The 19184-nt window shown below is 35.6% G+C and overlaps 2 protein-coding genes across 3 annotated transcripts; one reads left to right on the top strand and one right to left on the bottom strand.

Annotated features, from left to right (window-relative positions):
- Positions 1–628: 628 nt before the first annotated feature.
- LOC139810359 (glucocorticoid-induced transcript 1 protein) lies at positions 629–11064 on the top strand. Of its 2 annotated transcripts, XM_071773831.1 has the most exons (9): positions 630–1462; positions 2648–2805; positions 2939–3039; positions 3133–3275; positions 3354–3520; positions 3926–4055; positions 4563–4643; positions 5777–5912; positions 5997–11064. In XM_071773831.1, the coding sequence occupies exons 1-9, from the start codon at positions 1228–1230 to the stop codon at positions 6178–6180; spliced, it is 1335 nt and encodes a 444-aa protein (XP_071629932.1). In that variant the 5' UTR covers positions 630–1227; the 3' UTR covers positions 6181–11064. The 2 variants fall into 2 exon arrangements, with proteins under 2 accessions (XP_071629933.1, XP_071629932.1); XM_071773832.1 differs by lacking the exon at positions 4563–4643 and having other exon boundaries at positions 629–1462.
- Positions 9327–17645, bottom strand: LOC139810355 (sorting nexin-29). Its single transcript, XM_071773823.1, has 12 exons — positions 17296–17645; positions 15465–15709; positions 14917–15218; positions 14712–14834; positions 14084–14333; positions 13878–14007; positions 13439–13680; positions 12914–13129; positions 12688–12844; positions 12462–12602; positions 12236–12375; positions 9327–11866 (listed from the first exon to the last, which is right to left on the bottom strand). Exons 1-12 carry the CDS (start codon positions 17296–17298, stop codon positions 11782–11784), a joined length of 2034 nt encoding a protein of 677 aa, XP_071629924.1. The 5' UTR covers positions 17299–17645; the 3' UTR covers positions 9327–11781.
- Positions 17646–19184: the final 1539 nt, after the last annotated feature.

Raw genomic sequence — 19184 nt, 5'->3', positions numbered from 1 at the left:
TTGAATTACAAATTTATTTTTTTCCTGTTATATTCGATTCTTTAAGTACACGGTATATTCGTTTAAAAGAATAATATTCAAATGTGATTATTTATTATTTCACAATTCAATATTATTTGAATTAAATTCGAAAGAATCGTATTTGATATTGCGTACGTAGTACGTATTTTGAATTAAAAATCCCTTCCTTTCAAATATTCCTAAAAATAACTCCGACCAATGACTCCGAGTTATTTAATCGGCGATTAACTAATCAAGATAATACTGTTGTATTTCGTTCGCATGGATAGAGTTATTAATATTTTTTTTTCTTTTTTTGTTCGATACACTTGATTGAAGGAGAGATTAGCGAATCGTGAAAATTTGCTGTAAGATTAACAAAAATCAGGCGAATTAATGACCGATTATGTTAATCGGAGTCATGCCGCCACACCGCGTGAGCCGCGTCGTGGAAAGACTGGGCCTCGACTATCACGCGGCCGCAAGGTGCCCGGCTTTGCGCGTAGGAGTCGTCGTCCCTGAGCGCGCGACAGAGACGGGAACTGGGGAGGGGGAGCATTGGCGCGCGAGAGAGCGAGACGGCGATAGGACGCTAGCTACCGCACTCGCCAAGTCGGCACGGTGCTGGGGCTGCTACGGTGGTAGTGAATGGAACGCGGTGTGCCTCACGTCCTCGCGTAGTACAACGCTCCGCGGGCGCCGCCGCCACCAATGGCCAGCGAGTACGGGCGGTCACGTGACGCGCGTGCCGAGCCAGCAGCAGAACATTGCAAATGACAAGACTACAAGACGCGTAGGGCATTGTCGTCGCGCCGCCGTCGTCGTCGCCGTCGCCGTCGCCGCTGCCGTCGTCGCTGTCGCAGCCGCCGACCCGTCGTTGCCGTCGCTCGAGAGTACTCTCCGGCCTCCGGCCGTCGCGCGTGGAAAATTCACCCTCCCCGGTGAAAGAGCGCTCGGCGCAGGTGCCTCCACGTCGGGACGCCAGGCGTCCCTGAAGCAGCCCGTAGCCCGTAGTTCGTAGTCGGTTGCGCGCGCGACTCGTCAGCGAGCTCCCGCGCCCTGAGAGAAAAAGAGCGTGAAAGAGAGCGGCCGCCAGCTCGGAAGGAAGCCGCCGCTGCCGCCAGGTGCGCGTCCGCTTCGGTTCGCGCGCGCGGACCTCGTGAATCGCCGTCGCCGTCGCCGTCGCCGTCGCCGTAGCCGCCGCCGCACCGCGAAAGTGAGAGGAAGATGTCGAGCTCGCAGCGTATGCGAAAGTCCTCGCCATGCTCGAAGCAGGGCCCGATGCGCGCCACCCTGCCCGTGAGCTCGCTGATGAGGCAGGGCCGGCAGAGCAGCAGCCTCCGCAAGAGCAACAGCAACAGCCCCACCGTCTCGCCGACGAACGCGGTCTGGCGGGCGCGCATCTCGCCGGAGACGTCGTCTTCCTCGGGACAGCGGAGCCCCGGATCCCTGTCCTACAAAGGTACGGTCGATCCCCCCCTCCCCCATCTCTCTCTCTCTCTCCTCTCTCTTGCTCTCTCTCTTTCTCTTTCTCGCTCTCGCTCCCGCTCCTCCCCCCTTCGAGCCACGGGCTCGTTCTTTGTGCTCGTGGAGTTTTGATCGAGGAGTACGTAGTACGTATTCGCGCGCGTGACCCCCTCGAGGCACCGGAGTCGTCGTCGCGGAATATCTGATCCTGGGTGACGATGACTCCGGGGCTCGAAGGAACTGCCGGTACCGTCACTCGTTCTTCGAAAGGCACGTAATCCTTGGGGATTCTGGTCCAGTTAAGAGGTACGCAAATCATTCGAGTGCTCTGTGCAAAATTAATATTTGTTGAAGCATCTTTTTCATAGGACGTCTTGCGTTACTACTCGGTTCAAGGTACGTAAGCTACGAAGAGTTTATCGCAAATGAGAGATGGTCTGTCTGATCAAAGTACTTCCTGAGTCTTCAAATTGTTTACAATTTGACACAAGGTTCTCTTCTTTTCGTTATTTGCAATACAGAATGGGAAAAAGAAGAGAGGGACTTGTAAGCTGTTCACCGTCTTTTAGCGTTAGAAGTTTTCTATGTTTCTTTATTATTATTCAACCAAGTTTACATAACGAAAAAAATTTTCTTTTTTTGATATAACACATAATGAAGAAAATGTTCTTTTTTTTTGTACAATTGAATTGCCTATTCCAAATTTGTTTATTTGTTGTCTGGTAAGTATCTGATGGTTAATTTCTATTAACTATATCATAACATGTTTATATTGTTTATAACTTCCTTTCTACAATCCATAAATGTATTTTGCTCCGGTTACTCTCAATTATACACACTTTTCTGTTTTGAGGAATAAAATTTACTTTTGAGATAAGTAATTATCTATATTTTTATTCCTATATAATGCTGCATATGCATCGCATCACAACTACAGTAACCGAAGAGACATTTTTAGTTCGGTTACACTATGTATTTGTTATTTTTATATCTATATGTTTTCTTATTACTTTATTTCACAAACATAATTTTTAGTTCCAGTAACCGAAAACAATGCTTATAGTTCGGTCTGGTGCGCGTATATATTTTTGCACTTTAATCTTGTAATTTGTTAATTTCAGATTGAAATATTTTTACGTCATCGTTTTCTCGCTTAATTGAATATTATTATATTTTACAGCCAAATCAAAAACATTGAGCGGCCGCTGTAGCGATAGCTTAAGTGGAAGCCAGAGCATTCGACGGACAGCATCTCTAGATACCATCTATTTGAAAGGACAATGGCCACGTGACTCCTATTATATGCATTCCAGTCTTTTGGTAGACAAATCTACTCAGGTGCGTATGCGTATATCTTGTTTCTTGCAAAAATGTTTACACAAAAACTTAAGCAATGTTACGTTTGCATCACATAACGCTTGTTTGGCATTCGTTTAGTTTGATTCACATGTATCTCTTATCTTTATTATAGACGGAAGAATGTCCCAATGAGCCAAGAAAGATGCATACACGTCATCCTACGGAACAAACTGTCACCGATGAGAAATTGGAGAAAAATTACTTCAGGCATCGGTATGTGTGTTTATATCGTTGACTGTGTTTTCCTTTTTTTCTATATACGTTTATTGGAAAATCTAAATTTGTTTTATTACATTTTTATCGTAGATTACAACGTACAAATAAGGAAGGTACTAGCAGTAGAGAACGGACAGCGGCATTCGGACTAATAATGCCAGGTGGCCCACCACCCGCACTTCCCGGAGATCACTCAGTACTTTTGCCCAGTATTGCTTCACAGACATCCATGCGTGAGTAACTTTTCGAAAGCTCTTCGTTCTATTTGCAAGATCAATTAAATATGTGTTTAATATTCGTTATCTTTGCAGACAATCAATTTAGCTTGAGTACAAAAGCAAGTCCCATGAATATCCCAGTGAAACCAATAAGGCCTCCAATGCGTTCGTCTATCGAAGGACTCAATCAAGAAATTGAAGGACTCGTGCTCAAAAATACAGCCAACAACAGCGATGCAGACCATCCAGTAGAAGACAAGGTAATGTACAAAATTTCTAGTATATATTAATAGAATTCGATAAAATTTAAATAAGATAGAATAAATATTAATTTACTATTTATGTATCTTATTTGAAAAAAGGCAGAAATCTTGTTTAAAGAAATATGCACTTAAAATTATATTTCATCTTTTCATTATTTTCGCAACGAGTATTTATATCTGTGTGGTGCCTTTTATCTCGAATACTTGTACTTATATCTAGGTACTGAAAATGTAAATTTACAATATTGTTAATTACAATAATTATTCTGGAAAGTATTCTGTAAGATAAAATAAAAGTTTCAAATTACATGTTTCGTAAAATGGAGTTTTTGCTTGTGTGTTCTTTTTTAGCTTTTGCTTTATATTGCTTTTGATGATAAGTTTGAAATTTTTTTTCTTTAGTATGCACGATATCGCGAGCAAATTACACCCGAAGGACATCGCGCCCCTCTAGCAGACTTATTGCGGGCCACTCGGAGTGTTAACACACAAACACCGGCTACCGACCTTCCCTCCAGTTCTTATTCTTCAGGTAAATTATGCAATGACGTGTTTGTGCTTAATTGATTTTCAGGTATACATGGTGATTGTATATAATGATGATGATGATATAACGATAATTATGATTGTTATAAATATGCAAAAGATTTTCATAATAGTATACGCTCTAGTATGAGCTCTTCAAAAGATAGCTGAGCAATAGCCAAGAAAATCGAGCTATTTTACGATTACATTTACTCTATATGTAGAGTGAATCTCTTAATGATAATTGGAAAAGTAATGATTCTACATAAAAAAAACGATAAGTGGAACATATAGAATAAAATTTCTAAATACGAAAATTTGTAAAAAAAAATTAAGTTCATGTAAAAAATTTTATTCTATTTTTTAACTTCTTTTTGTGTATGATGATACCCTTCCGGTTATCATCAATCAAGCCATTATAGCCAGCTTGTATATATACATACATATATTCTTTCTGGCTAAATGCAACAATATAAATAACACACTAACTGAAGGTGTGTGCCTGTTGAGACAGGCCCTCCATCTAGGAATTCTGACTCTCCGCTGATTCCTGGTGTTATGGATGCGTCCCGTCCGCCTAGCGATCTCTTACAAGGTTGGAGCATATTTGCGGAAAGATTTGATTTTTCGTTTTCACAGATCTCATTTAACAAATTTGTTTGTGTTTTTAATCCCTCGATTTGATTGATATTTGATTGATTGATATTACACATTGAATGACTTATACGTATCGATATATATATGTATAAATATATATACATGTTTTACACGTATGTGTGTGTATATATATATATGCATAACTGAGTACAGTTATATTTTTACTAAAATCCATTAAGATATCTGTTTCATATGCATGGTATTATTATCGATTTCTAAAAGATTACCATCAAGATATATATAAAACTCAAATCTATAAAACTTAATTGTAAACTTTTAAAACTTGATCTTGTAAAAATGTAAAAGAATATCGAATTGTGTTTGCAGACAAATTTGTAGTCACGATTTTTATAATCATATTATTTCGATTACGATCGAATTTCTATTCAAACTCTTATCAATTTTTTTAACCATCAATAACATGCATATCATTAGATGTTATATAATACACAATAGGTAAACCAGATATTCTTAAACAAAATCATGTACATATACCTAAATTAGTTGCATGATTTGCTACTATCTATGAATGTTTTGTACACTCATTGTACATACATACATTTTATTCTTTAGAGTGAGGTATTCCTTTTGTAGGAAATATTGTTGTCAATATATTACATATTATGCACTGTACACACATAAAGATTCGAACAATAATATTACAAGTGCACGATAATTGCGATTTAATTCAATATATTTCAGAATAGATATTAATATTTATTTTATTTTGTTTAACATCATAAGAAAGCAAAAATATTAATGTTTAATATTATATGTATACAAGATTTCTTTCTATATTTTTAATATTATTAAATGCAGTATATATAAAGAAATAATTTCTCTCTCTTTACGCATTTATTTGGTAATTTTTATTACAAAATAAACGTACAAAGACGCCTGTTTTGCATAAATCTATACCTATTCTTTATATACGTACACTGAGCAAGCAACCATTGTTGAAAATAGTGAGTGGCATGAATTCTTGTTACATATTTTCGATTGACATAAAGAACAACATGCTCCACGAGTTACGTTTTCTACATGACTTCAACATTCTTCTTCGATTTGTAGGTGGAAGCCGTGGTTCAACACCTGAACAAGATAGAGAAGGACGTCTCGGCACTTCTCCTCACATTAACAGGTTCCTCGCGAGGGAACCGCCCGATGGCTGTGAGAAAGTCAACCTCAAATTTGTGGAAGATGCGAGGTAACGGAGATCATCATTCTCCCCTAGGGTATCATTTTTTACGGTTTAAATGATAACTTTTTTTTCATATTTCTATGCGTATAGGCGGCCCATGATAGATTTGAGCAAACTAGACTATTGCCCAAAGCCGTGCGTTCCAGCATTCCAGTTGAAACCCAGCTTGGGATCAGCGTTCCTGCCATTGCAACAGCCGGCCAGTCCGACAATGGTCGCCAGTGCATCACCCTCCGCGCATACAACACCGACCACACCTCCTCCAAATCCATAGTCCCACTCTTTACCTTGCGGTGTTACACTTATAAGCTCGATTAGTATATATACATATATATATTTTTTTTTAACGACCTTGTGGGTAGAAAGTGATTTACTTCGAGATAAAGGCATATAACGAAAAAGAAAAGTTACCGAACAAAAGAAAAAGAGCAGCCTGTTCCCAGTGCGTCCCGTGCGGACATTGTGCGGGCATCGTGAATTGTGTAATTAAAAAGAAGTTGCAATTGCACCGATAAAAAAAAAAGAAGTATTGGAAGACATTTGAGCTCCGTTATAATGATCGAAACAATAATAAATACGAGGAACAATAATTTGTGATAACTAAAAGGAGAAAACAAAAAGAAAAGAAACGACAAAAGGTTTAGGAATGAACATTGTGTTCTACAGGGAAAAAAAGACTAATGAAATTGCGTATTCTAAATTTAGTGCTAAAATGTGCTAAACGACTTTAGTTTTGTATACACGGATAAATATTCAAAATGAGGAAAAGGTATTAAATTTCATTGTTAAAATGGACAAAATTCTACGGATACAAAGAAGAGAGCACGTGTTCACAATATATATATGCATATGTACTCATATGTATATATACATTGCTACTTGTCTCTATAATGTTTTATTAGATCTTCATTGCTTGAAGTAACTCAATTACATAGTGACAGAGATGAATCACTTGTTAGGATTTTGTATCGTTTTGTATTATTACTTGTATGCTAAAAATATTCTCAAACTATTATTGTACAAGGAACTAAAAAATGATGTATCCTTCTGTGTGTATGTATGCGTGCGTGTGTGCGCGTGTCTGTTTTACAGAAGTGGCTTTCCTAGAACGTTGTTTTTGATGTGAGATAGACACGGGCGATCGATTGTCGTGAAAATTTGTTTGGAGCTACACATATAGAAACACATTTTAATGGATTTATTTTTGATAAACGGAATTAAGTAAACCTATAAATTTTGAGATCGAAAGTGAATTCGATATTTTGAAGTATTTCATACTTTATTCGGAATTAATAATGTCTCATTTTTATATTCTGTCTTGCGACAATACCGTAGAATTACAATGTTTTTGGTTTGTCTTATATTAAATTGCAATCTGAATATGTACAACCAATACAACATACAATGGCAGGTTGATGAATGTATGATTGAATGAGTCTAACGAGACATGGATATGTGAACAGAAACAGAACAAAAACAATGAGAGTGATAATACTTAAATATTGATTGACGACATATGCTTTCGCCAGATGGTATCAGATGTGAGTAAAAACGGCTCCCTAATCTGGCACGGAAGAAGGGTGTGCGTGTATTTGTATAGACGTGGAGAATTATGCTGAAAACATATGATCTGCGTCCTATACAAGCAAAAGTATGCGTGTGTTGTAATATCAGAATCCTGATTAAGCCATTCACACGAATAACTTTGGAAAGAAATCGACTAACAAAGCAAAATCAATTTCAGCGCGTAAAATATTTGCTCAAACGCAGTACGATTATCAATCTTTATGTTACATTAGATTAAACAATTAGCAATTCAGGTAGAAAAGTTGTTTAAATTTTTATCGAAAGCATTTATTAACAAAAATTAAAAAAAAAAAAAAAGATTGTTATGTAAGGTACGAACGTGAGAAAAAGAAGTTGAAAGTTATTCGTGAGATGGGTTAAATTATTCTTTAGTATACGCAGACATAGCCACTCAAGAAGTTCAAGTTTATTTTTTGCTTTCTAATACGAAAAGAGTTTTTGCAAACGGTTTTTTAGTTACTGTCTGTGAAAAATAAGAATCTTGATAGAGTGTAAAGTCAAGAGCAGAAGGAACGGTTTTTTAAATACGATAGTAATATACTTTCTAATAATGTAATGTATATCTAGCTACAACAGTGAAGAAAAAAAAAGAATGTTAACACATAAGTACCTGGCACACTGGTCTATGCTCTCTCTTATCCAGCTCACTAGGAAGTTCATGCCTTAGAATGCGTGGTAAGGTGTGCTACATAGACAGGAAGGTTAATCAGAGAGTCAGGATACACACAAAAAAAATGCACTGGCTAGTTAAAGTGTATACAATACAAAGATACTGTAGTATTTACTAGTTTAAGAGAACTTCGTTTTTATTTATTTTGCTACAGATCTAACAACTCGTACCACCACTTTGTCGTATTATCTGAGTGTGAAGCAGCTTTTGAAGAGAAAGAAAACGTACTCAACTACTTCAGTCTGTTTGTGCTTCGAATGGAGAATGATTCCGACGTAACACGACGACAATGTATGATTAACGTTAATGAATAAAATGAAAGAACAGGTTTTCGTACTTTTAATAATGAGCAGTAGATGAAAAAGAAGTGATTTCAGCAAACGCTAGCCTCGTTATTTTCACCGCACTTTGTCAAAAGACTCCACTCTTTAACCTTCGTGTACTTGCATAATGTGTTATCATTATTGTTAACTTTTGTTGTCAATTCCGTAAGCAGAGTAACGCGTATGAAGACTGCTGGAACTGAGAATATTACCTGTTATTCGGATATACCTAAAAAAAAAAGAATCTAAAGTTAAATTAGGCTCAAATCATACCGATTACTTATGCACGAGTATAAATATACTTGTGTAATTTATTAAATAATCTCTTTACGTCACTATTGTTCGGTACATTCTCTCTACATATCTAAATCTGAGCAGGCTTCAGAAACGGCAAAATGATTATGTCAATTAAAAATTCATTTAACCCTAGGACAGTCTAGATGTGTTGTTGCAGTATCTTGCACAAAAAACGAAAATTATTGTTGACCGTATATTGTAATTTGTAAGATGCTCAGAATTATATAAACTTTTCAGTACATAAAACATGTATGTTGTATAAAATATTTTTAAAAAAATTTTATATACCTGCTGAAATTAAATGCAATTTTTATTCACTGTTTTATAATAAATATGTAAAACATTATTTATTGTTTTTTTTTAATTCTATTAGAAGGTTACTGTCGACCTACTTTCTAGAATTCAGTATTGCTTGGGTGCGCAAATGTCTTCTAAAATATTTCGATGTACCGAGCAATGTATTTGTGCTATTCGAATGGTGCATATATATTTGCTAAAATAATCAAACTTTGACATTTTTTATTCAATTAAAAATAACAAAGCTTACGTAAATAAGCACTTTATTTCATTTTTTAACACATGTCATGGTTTATACATATAAAATATTCATAACGGTTATTAACCAATTAATATTTACAAAATTAAAAATTCTATAGTTTGTTACATGATCTGTAAAGGTTCGCCAACTTGGCCTTATAAATACGGATATATTTGAATTTCTAAAATAACAAACAATCGTATGTCTTATAATTAGTTGTGACGTTCTCAATATTCTAGAAGAGTATCTTACAGTGCTACTTATATGATACTATTGCTTTCTATTTTATCTTTGTAGATTGAACGGTTGGAATTTGTTTAGTTTCTAGCTGGTCCTAGGGCTAAATCAAAATTAGTCAGAGAAGAGAAATAGAGCATGTAAATAATAACTAATAATAAGTTAACGCTTCTTGTACTAACCATTTCTGATACAGAACATAGCGATGCATATTTTCACAAAATTAAATAAAAGTTTAATGTTTTGATGAAGCAACAACAGCACGTTGATCAATGTATATATATTAATGTGTACATATACAAAAATAATTTCGTGCTCATATTTTTGCAATAATTACTTATCACTTAGTAACTCGTTCTTTTCGCTTACAAGATGTTCCAGGATTATTTTCGAGATACAAAAATTGATGTTAAGTGATAATTTTACTTCACATTTTCATAAAGAAGAAAATTTATTTCAATTTTCAACAAGAAACTATGATCTACATATATTATTCTGGAACAACCTGTATATTCTTATTCGTCACGATTTATTGGCTTAGTAGTCTTGCAAAAAAATTTCAATATTACGACACTTTCATTCGATCTAATATACGATTAGTGCGATTACTTTATTAAATGTCTCTTTTCGTAGTATTTTAACAATATTTCAATATATTCTCGCACGCGCGATCAATTATCACAAATATGTATTCAGGAATTGTATAAAAATATATAAAACAAAGTTAGTATTGAGAAAATATTAGATAAAATTTCGTGCTTTTTAATATCTATATTGAGTATTTTGACATGTTACACGATTAATTTGAACATGAAATTGGTCTAATTCTGTTATTCTTACTGGTTGTTTGAGAAAATAACATGGATGGTTTAATAACGATGCTTACGATGAATATGATTATTATAATACTGCGATTGTGATGTAATGTAATTTAAGCTCATGATATTTCGTTCGGCCATTGAGATAAACACATCGACATGTTGCATGATGGCTTCACAAAATGATATAATTATTACTGATCTTTATTCGTCGATCATAGGAAAAAAAGAGAAACGTTAATAATAATAAGTATATTTGTAACTTGGAGCGTACCATGCCATTAAGGAAGAAAGAACTTCTCTCAATATGGAAAGGTGAGCACAGCCAAAGTGTTGCCTAGTACAAATATATTGTAAAAAAAATGAATTGTTGTTTAAATGAGCCGAAAGTGCTACTTGCGTTTTGCGCAGATTTATTTCGAGATACACTTATCGATATCCTTGATCTCATGAGTCCTCTTAATATTATCTTACCTCTCCATAGTGAGAATCTTATGTAAGTTATCAAAAAAATTCATGGTTTTTACATGCGCGATTAGTTGTACTCTGATTTACCGGCATAATATTATACGTACTTATTCCGATAACAATATGCACCTTTATTTTTGTCATAAAGGATAAATGGAAAAATGTACCTTTTTATATTACTATTAAGACGCCTTACGTAAATAAACTTTTTAGAAAACGAGATAGATATCTTGTAATTTCATACGCATTACACTTTGTTATCGTAAGTAATGATTTATTTAATATGTTTCAATCACACGAATAAGTTCATATATTATTTATTAGTTGTTTTCTCTTCATTCTTATTAAAAAAAAAAGATTATGATATATATCTGAACAATATCATGTTTCATTCAGCCAACTGGTATACATTTGTATTTTTTAATCGCTTTTAAACTGTTACGTTCATCTAAATTTATATTTGAGCAAACATAATTTATATTTTATTACTATTATTATTTTACAGCATTTAACTATATTCAATTATATATTGGGTTTCATAGATCAATAACAAATACTATTAATATTGCGTTGGAGTTAATAAAAATAGTGTAATTTATTATTTTTAGACTTTCTTTTATAATTAAATCGATAGGATTTCAAACTGGGATAATAATTTCTTTTGGTAGTAAAACATTAAAAAATATAAATCTTACTTGCATAGAAAAGACCAGCTTTTAATCATTTTTGCTACATGTTAATCTTGTACACATGCTGGCATCATATATGTATAGTCACACGTGCATAGATATATTCTTATTTACATAAGTACACGCAACAATGCTTATTTGCTTAATTATCAACAGTGTATATTGTATATAACAAGATACTAGTCTGACGCAATTAAATAAAAATTTCTGTTTCATTATGTACAAATTGTCTATAAAAATTGTCATGATTATAAACCCATATATTGAGGGGAGGAAGAAAAAGTATTTCTTGCAGAATTATTTTTCCTCGATTCCTCAGCGTTAGGACTATCACTGAAAATAAAAACTAATGATAATATTTTGGCAAAAGTGTAAAAATATATTGAAAAAAATCTTTATCTTTTGAAGATAAAATTTTTAAGGTAATCTGAATTCGATGATCCGTCTTTGCACTACATGCTAAAAGTGACAAATTCTGATATATATCATTCTTCAAACAAATGCGAAAGTTATGTACATAATTATATTTAGCGCTAAGTATAAATAGTTATATTTGGCGCTAGATTTGCGAGCGAATATATTTTTATAGTTATATAAATAAGAAATGTCTTTAGCAGTATTGTCTAATAGTTAAATTATTTGTACCACTACTGGACAGCGCCGATTTTGTCAAAAATGATTCTTATAAACTAAATGAGTTACCCAAAGAAAGGCATCAGAGACACGAGCGTCTGCCTGGTCGGCCTACACGCAAATACAGGTGAACACTGCGCTACGCGTCCGACGATTCGTCGTAACCATTGCTGCAGCTTTTGCCGTCGTTCTTCCACAAATTTTGCATCCTAAAAGTCATTAATAATCACTTGTTACGTCGAAATACTTTTACGATTACACTACGAATTTACGCTTTAATATATTCATAGGTTACCTTATTTCCTATCGTTTTCTTCGGTGGAAATTCGAAAGTTGTAACAATAGTATCATGTTTCTTTAGCTCTCTATAAAGCGCGTAAAATTGAGCATATCGCCGGTAAATGTTCCACTCTATGTCCCTTATGCGTACATAAATCTATGTTTAACACAATGAATATGCACATTAAATGAGAATCATCTTGATAAAAAGATTTTAGTACGAACATGAAAGATGATCGTACTTGATAAACATGATGGATGTCAGATGATTGCCCCGTAAGAAACGCCGATGGAATCCATATGTGAATGAGACACGGTGGTTCCGCAGGTAAGTCGTCCTCATTCAACGGCCCTCGGAGACACTCCAATTCTGTTTGCAGCATCTTTACTAATCTATCCCTGTATAAAATTTGATATTTATAGAGAAATATTATTACGAGGTTACTCGCACTTTGCATTAATGCACACCTGTTTGTCAACTGCATTGTTAATCTGGCATTAAATTCCATTAATTCAGCATGCATATCTGCAACTTGTATTAACTTCTCTTCATATTGTCTCGCCTCATTGTGATAGTCTAACGATGGATCTTCTTCAGACACCGTCGTAGAATTGGAATCTCGTCTTAACATCTGAACAGCAGTGACATACTTACGCAATTGCTGTCGTAAGAGTTCATTCTCTCTGTGTAATTAGAAGCGAGTCAATACCAATTATACTATTTGATGTATCTATAACTACTATTAATAATACAAATTATACTACTTGATGTATCGGTATCTATCAACAAATATATAGAATGAATCACATGACTTAATTCTGGTTATATTTTTTCTTTTGATTGATAATTCAATTTAAATAAATCTACAAATTATAATGTTTATATTGATCACTCTCTCTTTCTCTACGTAAAAATAATATCATCTTTATATATGTATCTATATATCTGCAAAATAATTGTTTATACATTAATTAATAAATAGTCTTGATTACCTATTCAATGTTTGCAACTGTAATTCATGTTTTTCTAGATAATGTTGATGTTGCCTTTGGAAACGAGCTAATTGCAATCTGCTTGTTATAGCATCTTCCCTAGCTTGTTCCAGCACTTCCGTCATAGCTAAAAGCCTTACGCGTAATGTATCTACATCTAGATTCTCTGGATCTATATGGAAATCTAAACCAACTAATGGTTCGGTTGCCTCCAGTGCAGGTTCTGTTACTTCTGATGAATCCTAAATGGAAATAAAAAATAAAATAAAAAGATACACTTTTGCACATATTTTGACCATATTGTTCTTAATGTAAACTTTGATAAATATCATAAATATTTGCAATATATTGACAAAATCTGTCTTGAACTTTCAAACCTTTATAATAATAAGAAAATATGTTAAATTTTTTGTTAAAATTAATTAAAATGTAAACTTACGTCTAAGTAATTTGGTAGAGTGACTAACATATCATCTAATGTTTGATCAAGTGATGAAATGGGTACAAGGCCGCCTAAATTTCCAGTATCCATTACAGGGGTTAATATTTTCTCTTCTTCTAAAGACTCACTGTAGAAAACATTTTATGAAAAAATCACCTTGTATCTATTATTATTGATTATCGGTTATTATAAAAGATATCTACCATTGTTCCCACTCCGAAAGTTTTGTATTGATCGCTGTGCTGTCACTGGAATCTACTTGAGGTTGACAATCTGATAAACATGGGGAAGTGGAATCTTTAGTCGGCGTTACTGTAGGAGAACTGGGGCATGTTGGTGGAGCGCTAATAGAAGTTGTAGTTTCCTTGCGTTCTTCTTCCTCATTGTCATCAAAAGAAATTATACGAGTTTGTACTTTCTTTTTCCGCTTTTCTTGTTCAGATGGAAGAGATTCTGTTTAATAACAATTAGCATGATAATTAATCATAAAAACTCAAGCGTAAAAGTATAAAAACTCAATACTAATAACTTTAACATTTTGTTCATTATGGTGTAAGAAACTAAGTTTTCCACCCAAGTTTTGTTTTAATTAAAAAATTACAAATTTAAGTTTCTTAAATAAAAATTCTGAGGTCGGGAAATTTCTTTCTAAACAGGGGAAGTAGTGAAGCGAGTAATGACTATTTTAATTAATAAATATTATTTTGAAACGTTGTATATAATTTAATTTTGTAACTTTTAGCAGATATGAGAAATATTCTCAATTTAGTACCTATATTTAATATAGTATAATATCTACATTTGTATTTAGTATAGTACAGTAATACATACCTGGTATTACTGTAGAAATAATTGGCTCTGATTGCGCGTATCTATTTCTGTCTATTCCTTTTCCGTTTAGGTCATCAAGTTCCTCATTGTCCGTTCTTATAGCAAATAAAATTGTACCAAGTCCTAATAAGTATGATGCGTATAAGATTAATTGAATATTTTTTTATAGGGATCAAATACAAAGCAATAATTTAAAAATAAATACCTGCAGCTACATTAGGTAACACCGAACTTTTTTCCTGATCAAGTAAAAAGGCCCATTCTTCGTAAAAAGGAGACAGGGTGCTAGGATTTATGATAGCATGTAAATGCCGTTCGAGAGATCTTTCATTTAGGACAGCTCTCAGCCATGCTCTGCCTCGACCATAATCCGTATGAACTTTTTTCAATATACTAAAACGTTCCTGTTCATGCCAAGTGAGTTGATCCTTTATGCATGGCCAGAATGCTATATCGGCTATATTGCCAGGTCTTGTATTGCCACCAGATACCAAATCAGATACATGCCTACAAAACAAATATAAGCAAAAATCTTTAATGCTTTTATCGTAATTTAAAGTACGATCATTTACGCCTAAATCATTTACGCTGGAAATTTATCGGTAGAGAAATATCCATGTATTTATCGTCTTGTTGAGTCACATTGTAGATAGTGCATGTGCTCTGTTTTATGACCTTGTATGTTTATGCAGGAAATACAGACAGAAAGAAGATAAATACATATAAACCGCATTGCGATAATATAAACGTTACCTGAATGCTGAGTTGATTTTTTCTATGTAATTTGTCTTTAATCCATGACTAAAAATCAATTCGAATATATGGCAGAGTTTAGCTACGCATGCTTCTGATTCTGTGGCTAATTCCGCACGTCCACCAAATCTGACATGGCATTCTTTTGCGGACACTAATAGATCCTCCAATAATTTCTCTTTTTCGGCTGCATGATCTACCACATTATGTGTATTCGGCACTATCGCTGACATAATACGCAAAGCCTAGGAAGGTATTAAATAACGGTTTATTAAGAAACACATAAAAATTAACAGGAATCTTAATATTTCTTAAATTTTTAAAATTAATAACATAGATACTTGTATAATAATACAGAAGATTGTATCATTATTACAAGTTACAAAAGCTTTACATTAGAACTATTTTTTAATTGTTCAACTATTTAATTAATAATGTGTATAATTTCTAAACATAGTTTTACATATATACATAATCGCACCCCGAGAAGAATACTGTCACAACTAAAAAATTCACACTTTTCAGAAGAGGAAAAATAAATTCAATTCAATTATTTTAAATTGTAAGATAACTCTAATGCAATTACAATTGTGATATTTTGTTATAACGAAACTTATGTACTGTTTCTTGAAGAGTCTGCTGTGATTCACTTGTCAATTTGCTTAGTGACACTATACAGCTGCATTCCAATATTCATTGTCAATACTAAAAATCTATATTTTTCTATATTTTACATCACGTATACGTATATTATAAATTTTCAGTATTTGATAGTAAATACCGGAATGCAGCCTATTCACCCTGGAAACCGCAACATAACTGGTGTAAAGAATAAGGACACTTCTGTCTCCTGTAGCAGATTTCATATATATAGAAATATAAGACTATTATAGCACATAGATAACAATTTAGACATATTTTTTATGAGCTTAACACAAAATCAAAATTTTTTTAGTTGTGACAGTATTCTTCTCGGGGTGAAATATGTATATATTTCAGATATTTTAAAATATTCAGAGATTTATAAGTATCAGAGATTTATAAATATTTTTAAATTTTATTAAAATTCTCCCTAAAATTTACTTAAAATTTGATCTATCATGACATTATCAATAACAAAAGTTATATTTTTTCAATATTACAGAAGTAATATTTTAAAATTTACTGAATAAAAAAATTTATTTTTATTATATTTTACTCGCTAAAAAAATCTTTACGTTTACACATTCTAAAAAAAAAAAAAATTTCACAAATACACAGACCCAATTATGCAGATAAGAAAAATAATACATAATTTAAAGAAATTAATTTAGGAAAAAAGAATCATGGTAATATTATTTACATAACGTTCGTTCGCATAACAGCAATTTGTAAATTGAAAAAAATCATGCAATCTCGACACAAAGAAATACGTCGTCGAAGCGTTATTGCATTTCTTGTAAGTCATTACGCCTTTTCAGAGAATCCATATAAATTCCTGGCGATTTGACGATCCGGATTCGCACGCGACGACGTACCCACACAAAACAATCTGCCATTGAGAAATTTGTGTAGCGTCGATAATTAATGAATCACCGCGGGCCGCGGGGTATCGGGACCGATCGCGCGAATTTCTCTAGATTTCTCCCGGATACTCCGTACGTCTTTCGATGCGTATCGCGATGCGTATCCGTATCATTTGCGATAATCGCGAGCCACGATTACGCACGGCCCGTCGGCCGTGATCGCTCAATCGGCTCAATCGCTGCTGGCGTGTCGGATATCAATGACACACGACCCACACGACGCGCGTCGAGGGAAACAAAGGGGGACTGGACTGTGGCGAGCTTACCATTTAAGCGACCCAGTGAGCGATCGCCGTTCTCGATTTGCTTTCACGAGCGGGGATCGCCAGCGTTCGTCGGCGATTCTCGCGACCCAGCGGGACGGTCGTTGTACGCGTAACGCGGGGGGAAACCCGCGGGCGGACACTGGACAGGGACTAATCGTCACTCTGGAGACACGGTGGAGACACGACGATATGTCGATGCGTCGTCGCCGTCGCGTCATGACATCTCACCACATCTCACGCGTAAATGTCCGCTCGCGGCTGCACGGGAACGGGACGATCGCGAGGACTCGCGACGCCAGGGGCGGAACTGACCGGACTGACCCGCGACACCCGCGTACCCATCGCCATCGCTGCCAATTGCAGCAACACATTCCGTATTCCGTCGCTGCTCGCCATCAGCGGGAGCATCGGAGCATAGACGCGTCAGCGCGGTTAGATGCGCCGCGTTGAAAAAAAGCGACGGTGGGTTGCACGCGCGCGACGGGCATGTTAACGGCGACGCTGATTGGCCGAGCGGGCCGAGCTGCCGAGAAATATATCTCGATGTGGGAACGCGACATATGTATTCGAAAGAAATCTGTTTGCGCTGCGATAATTGATAATTGTCGGTATATTGATAATTGACAAATTCGAGAACGGAATAATCTTATATCTGCTTGTTTTACTCGCATTTCCTGATGTTTCGTGTGCTTCTTGAATCGAAACTGAAGCGCGAAAAACCGGAGTGCATAAAGTGCAAGTAGAACGAACAACGTAACACGGGATCTATTGACTCCGCGCCACTCCGCGGACGTTGCGAGTTGCGACGAGTGCAGGTAGTAAATGGAGTTGTCATTGTGATCCCGTATTTAACCGTATTTGATTATTTGACAGTCGCCTGCACCGATTCGGAGTACGTGTCGAAGTTTCGGCAACTCGTCTAAACGCCTATTTCGTGCAATTGATTCGATCGATAATCGGTCGCTCGAAAAATCAGCGAAGGAGACAGTCACATTTTCCGACATTGCGTTCCGCCGAAACCTGTCTTCACCCTTAATTCGTACATTTTATTCGTCTACGTGACGCAACGCGAGAAATTTACCTAAAAAACGCGCGCATGTGTATTATTCATTATTTATTCCAAGTGCCGGAAAGCGCGGGCAAAAATGTTGGTTAGGAGCAACAAGTGTAGCGTCGCGGCGGTTCGCCTAGCTGACGCGTGAAGTTGGCCGCGCAGTTTTTGAATTCCTTTCGCCTTCCGCCAACCGATATTCGTTCATTCGCGTAATGTCGCGGGGTCGAGCAGGATCGCAGGTAACTTTTGCGCGACGTCGTACATACTTTCCGCGCGTTATTCTTTCGTAGAAGCTAGAATATGCGATGGAGATGCTTGAGTTGAGTCGGGAGTGCCGTGCAAAGTGCCGCGCGTTCGTAATCAACAATTCTCGCGAGTAAATTAGTAAATATCGTGTGAGTGCCACAGCAACGCAAGCGAGAGAGAGAGAGAGGAGGCGGAGGCCCGGGCGGCATCGGGCGACAGCGGAGCAACCACCAGGTGAGTAATTGCGATTTATTTATTGCGCTTGTTATTTAGCGGCAGTTAGCGCCACTTTAACATTTCTAAGCATAACTTGATTTACTTCTGTAATACTGAGACCAATATCTCCGCCATTGGACACAGTATATTGCGTCGAACATCGATAATTTCATCAAGCAAATTCCGTGCAATCGTAGCGATAGTTATACCGTGTTGATAACGCGACAGCTCCGTCAAATGAACTCCGTGCGATCGTACTATTATTTATGAAGTATGAATTTTACACAGATCGAGTAATGAGTTTTATTAGACAAGTTAATAATAATAATTAGCAGCGATCGCGATTATTTTTCGCATCAACGTTTTTTAATTA

The sequence above is a fragment of the Temnothorax longispinosus genome, chromosome 3 (assembly GCF_030848805.1).
Source record: "Temnothorax longispinosus isolate EJ_2023e chromosome 3, Tlon_JGU_v1, whole genome shotgun sequence".
NCBI lineage: Eukaryota > Metazoa > Arthropoda > Insecta > Hymenoptera > Formicidae > Temnothorax > Temnothorax longispinosus.
The sequence above is the reverse complement of the archived record's forward strand: the minus strand, read 5'-3'. Positions and strand labels throughout refer to the sequence as shown.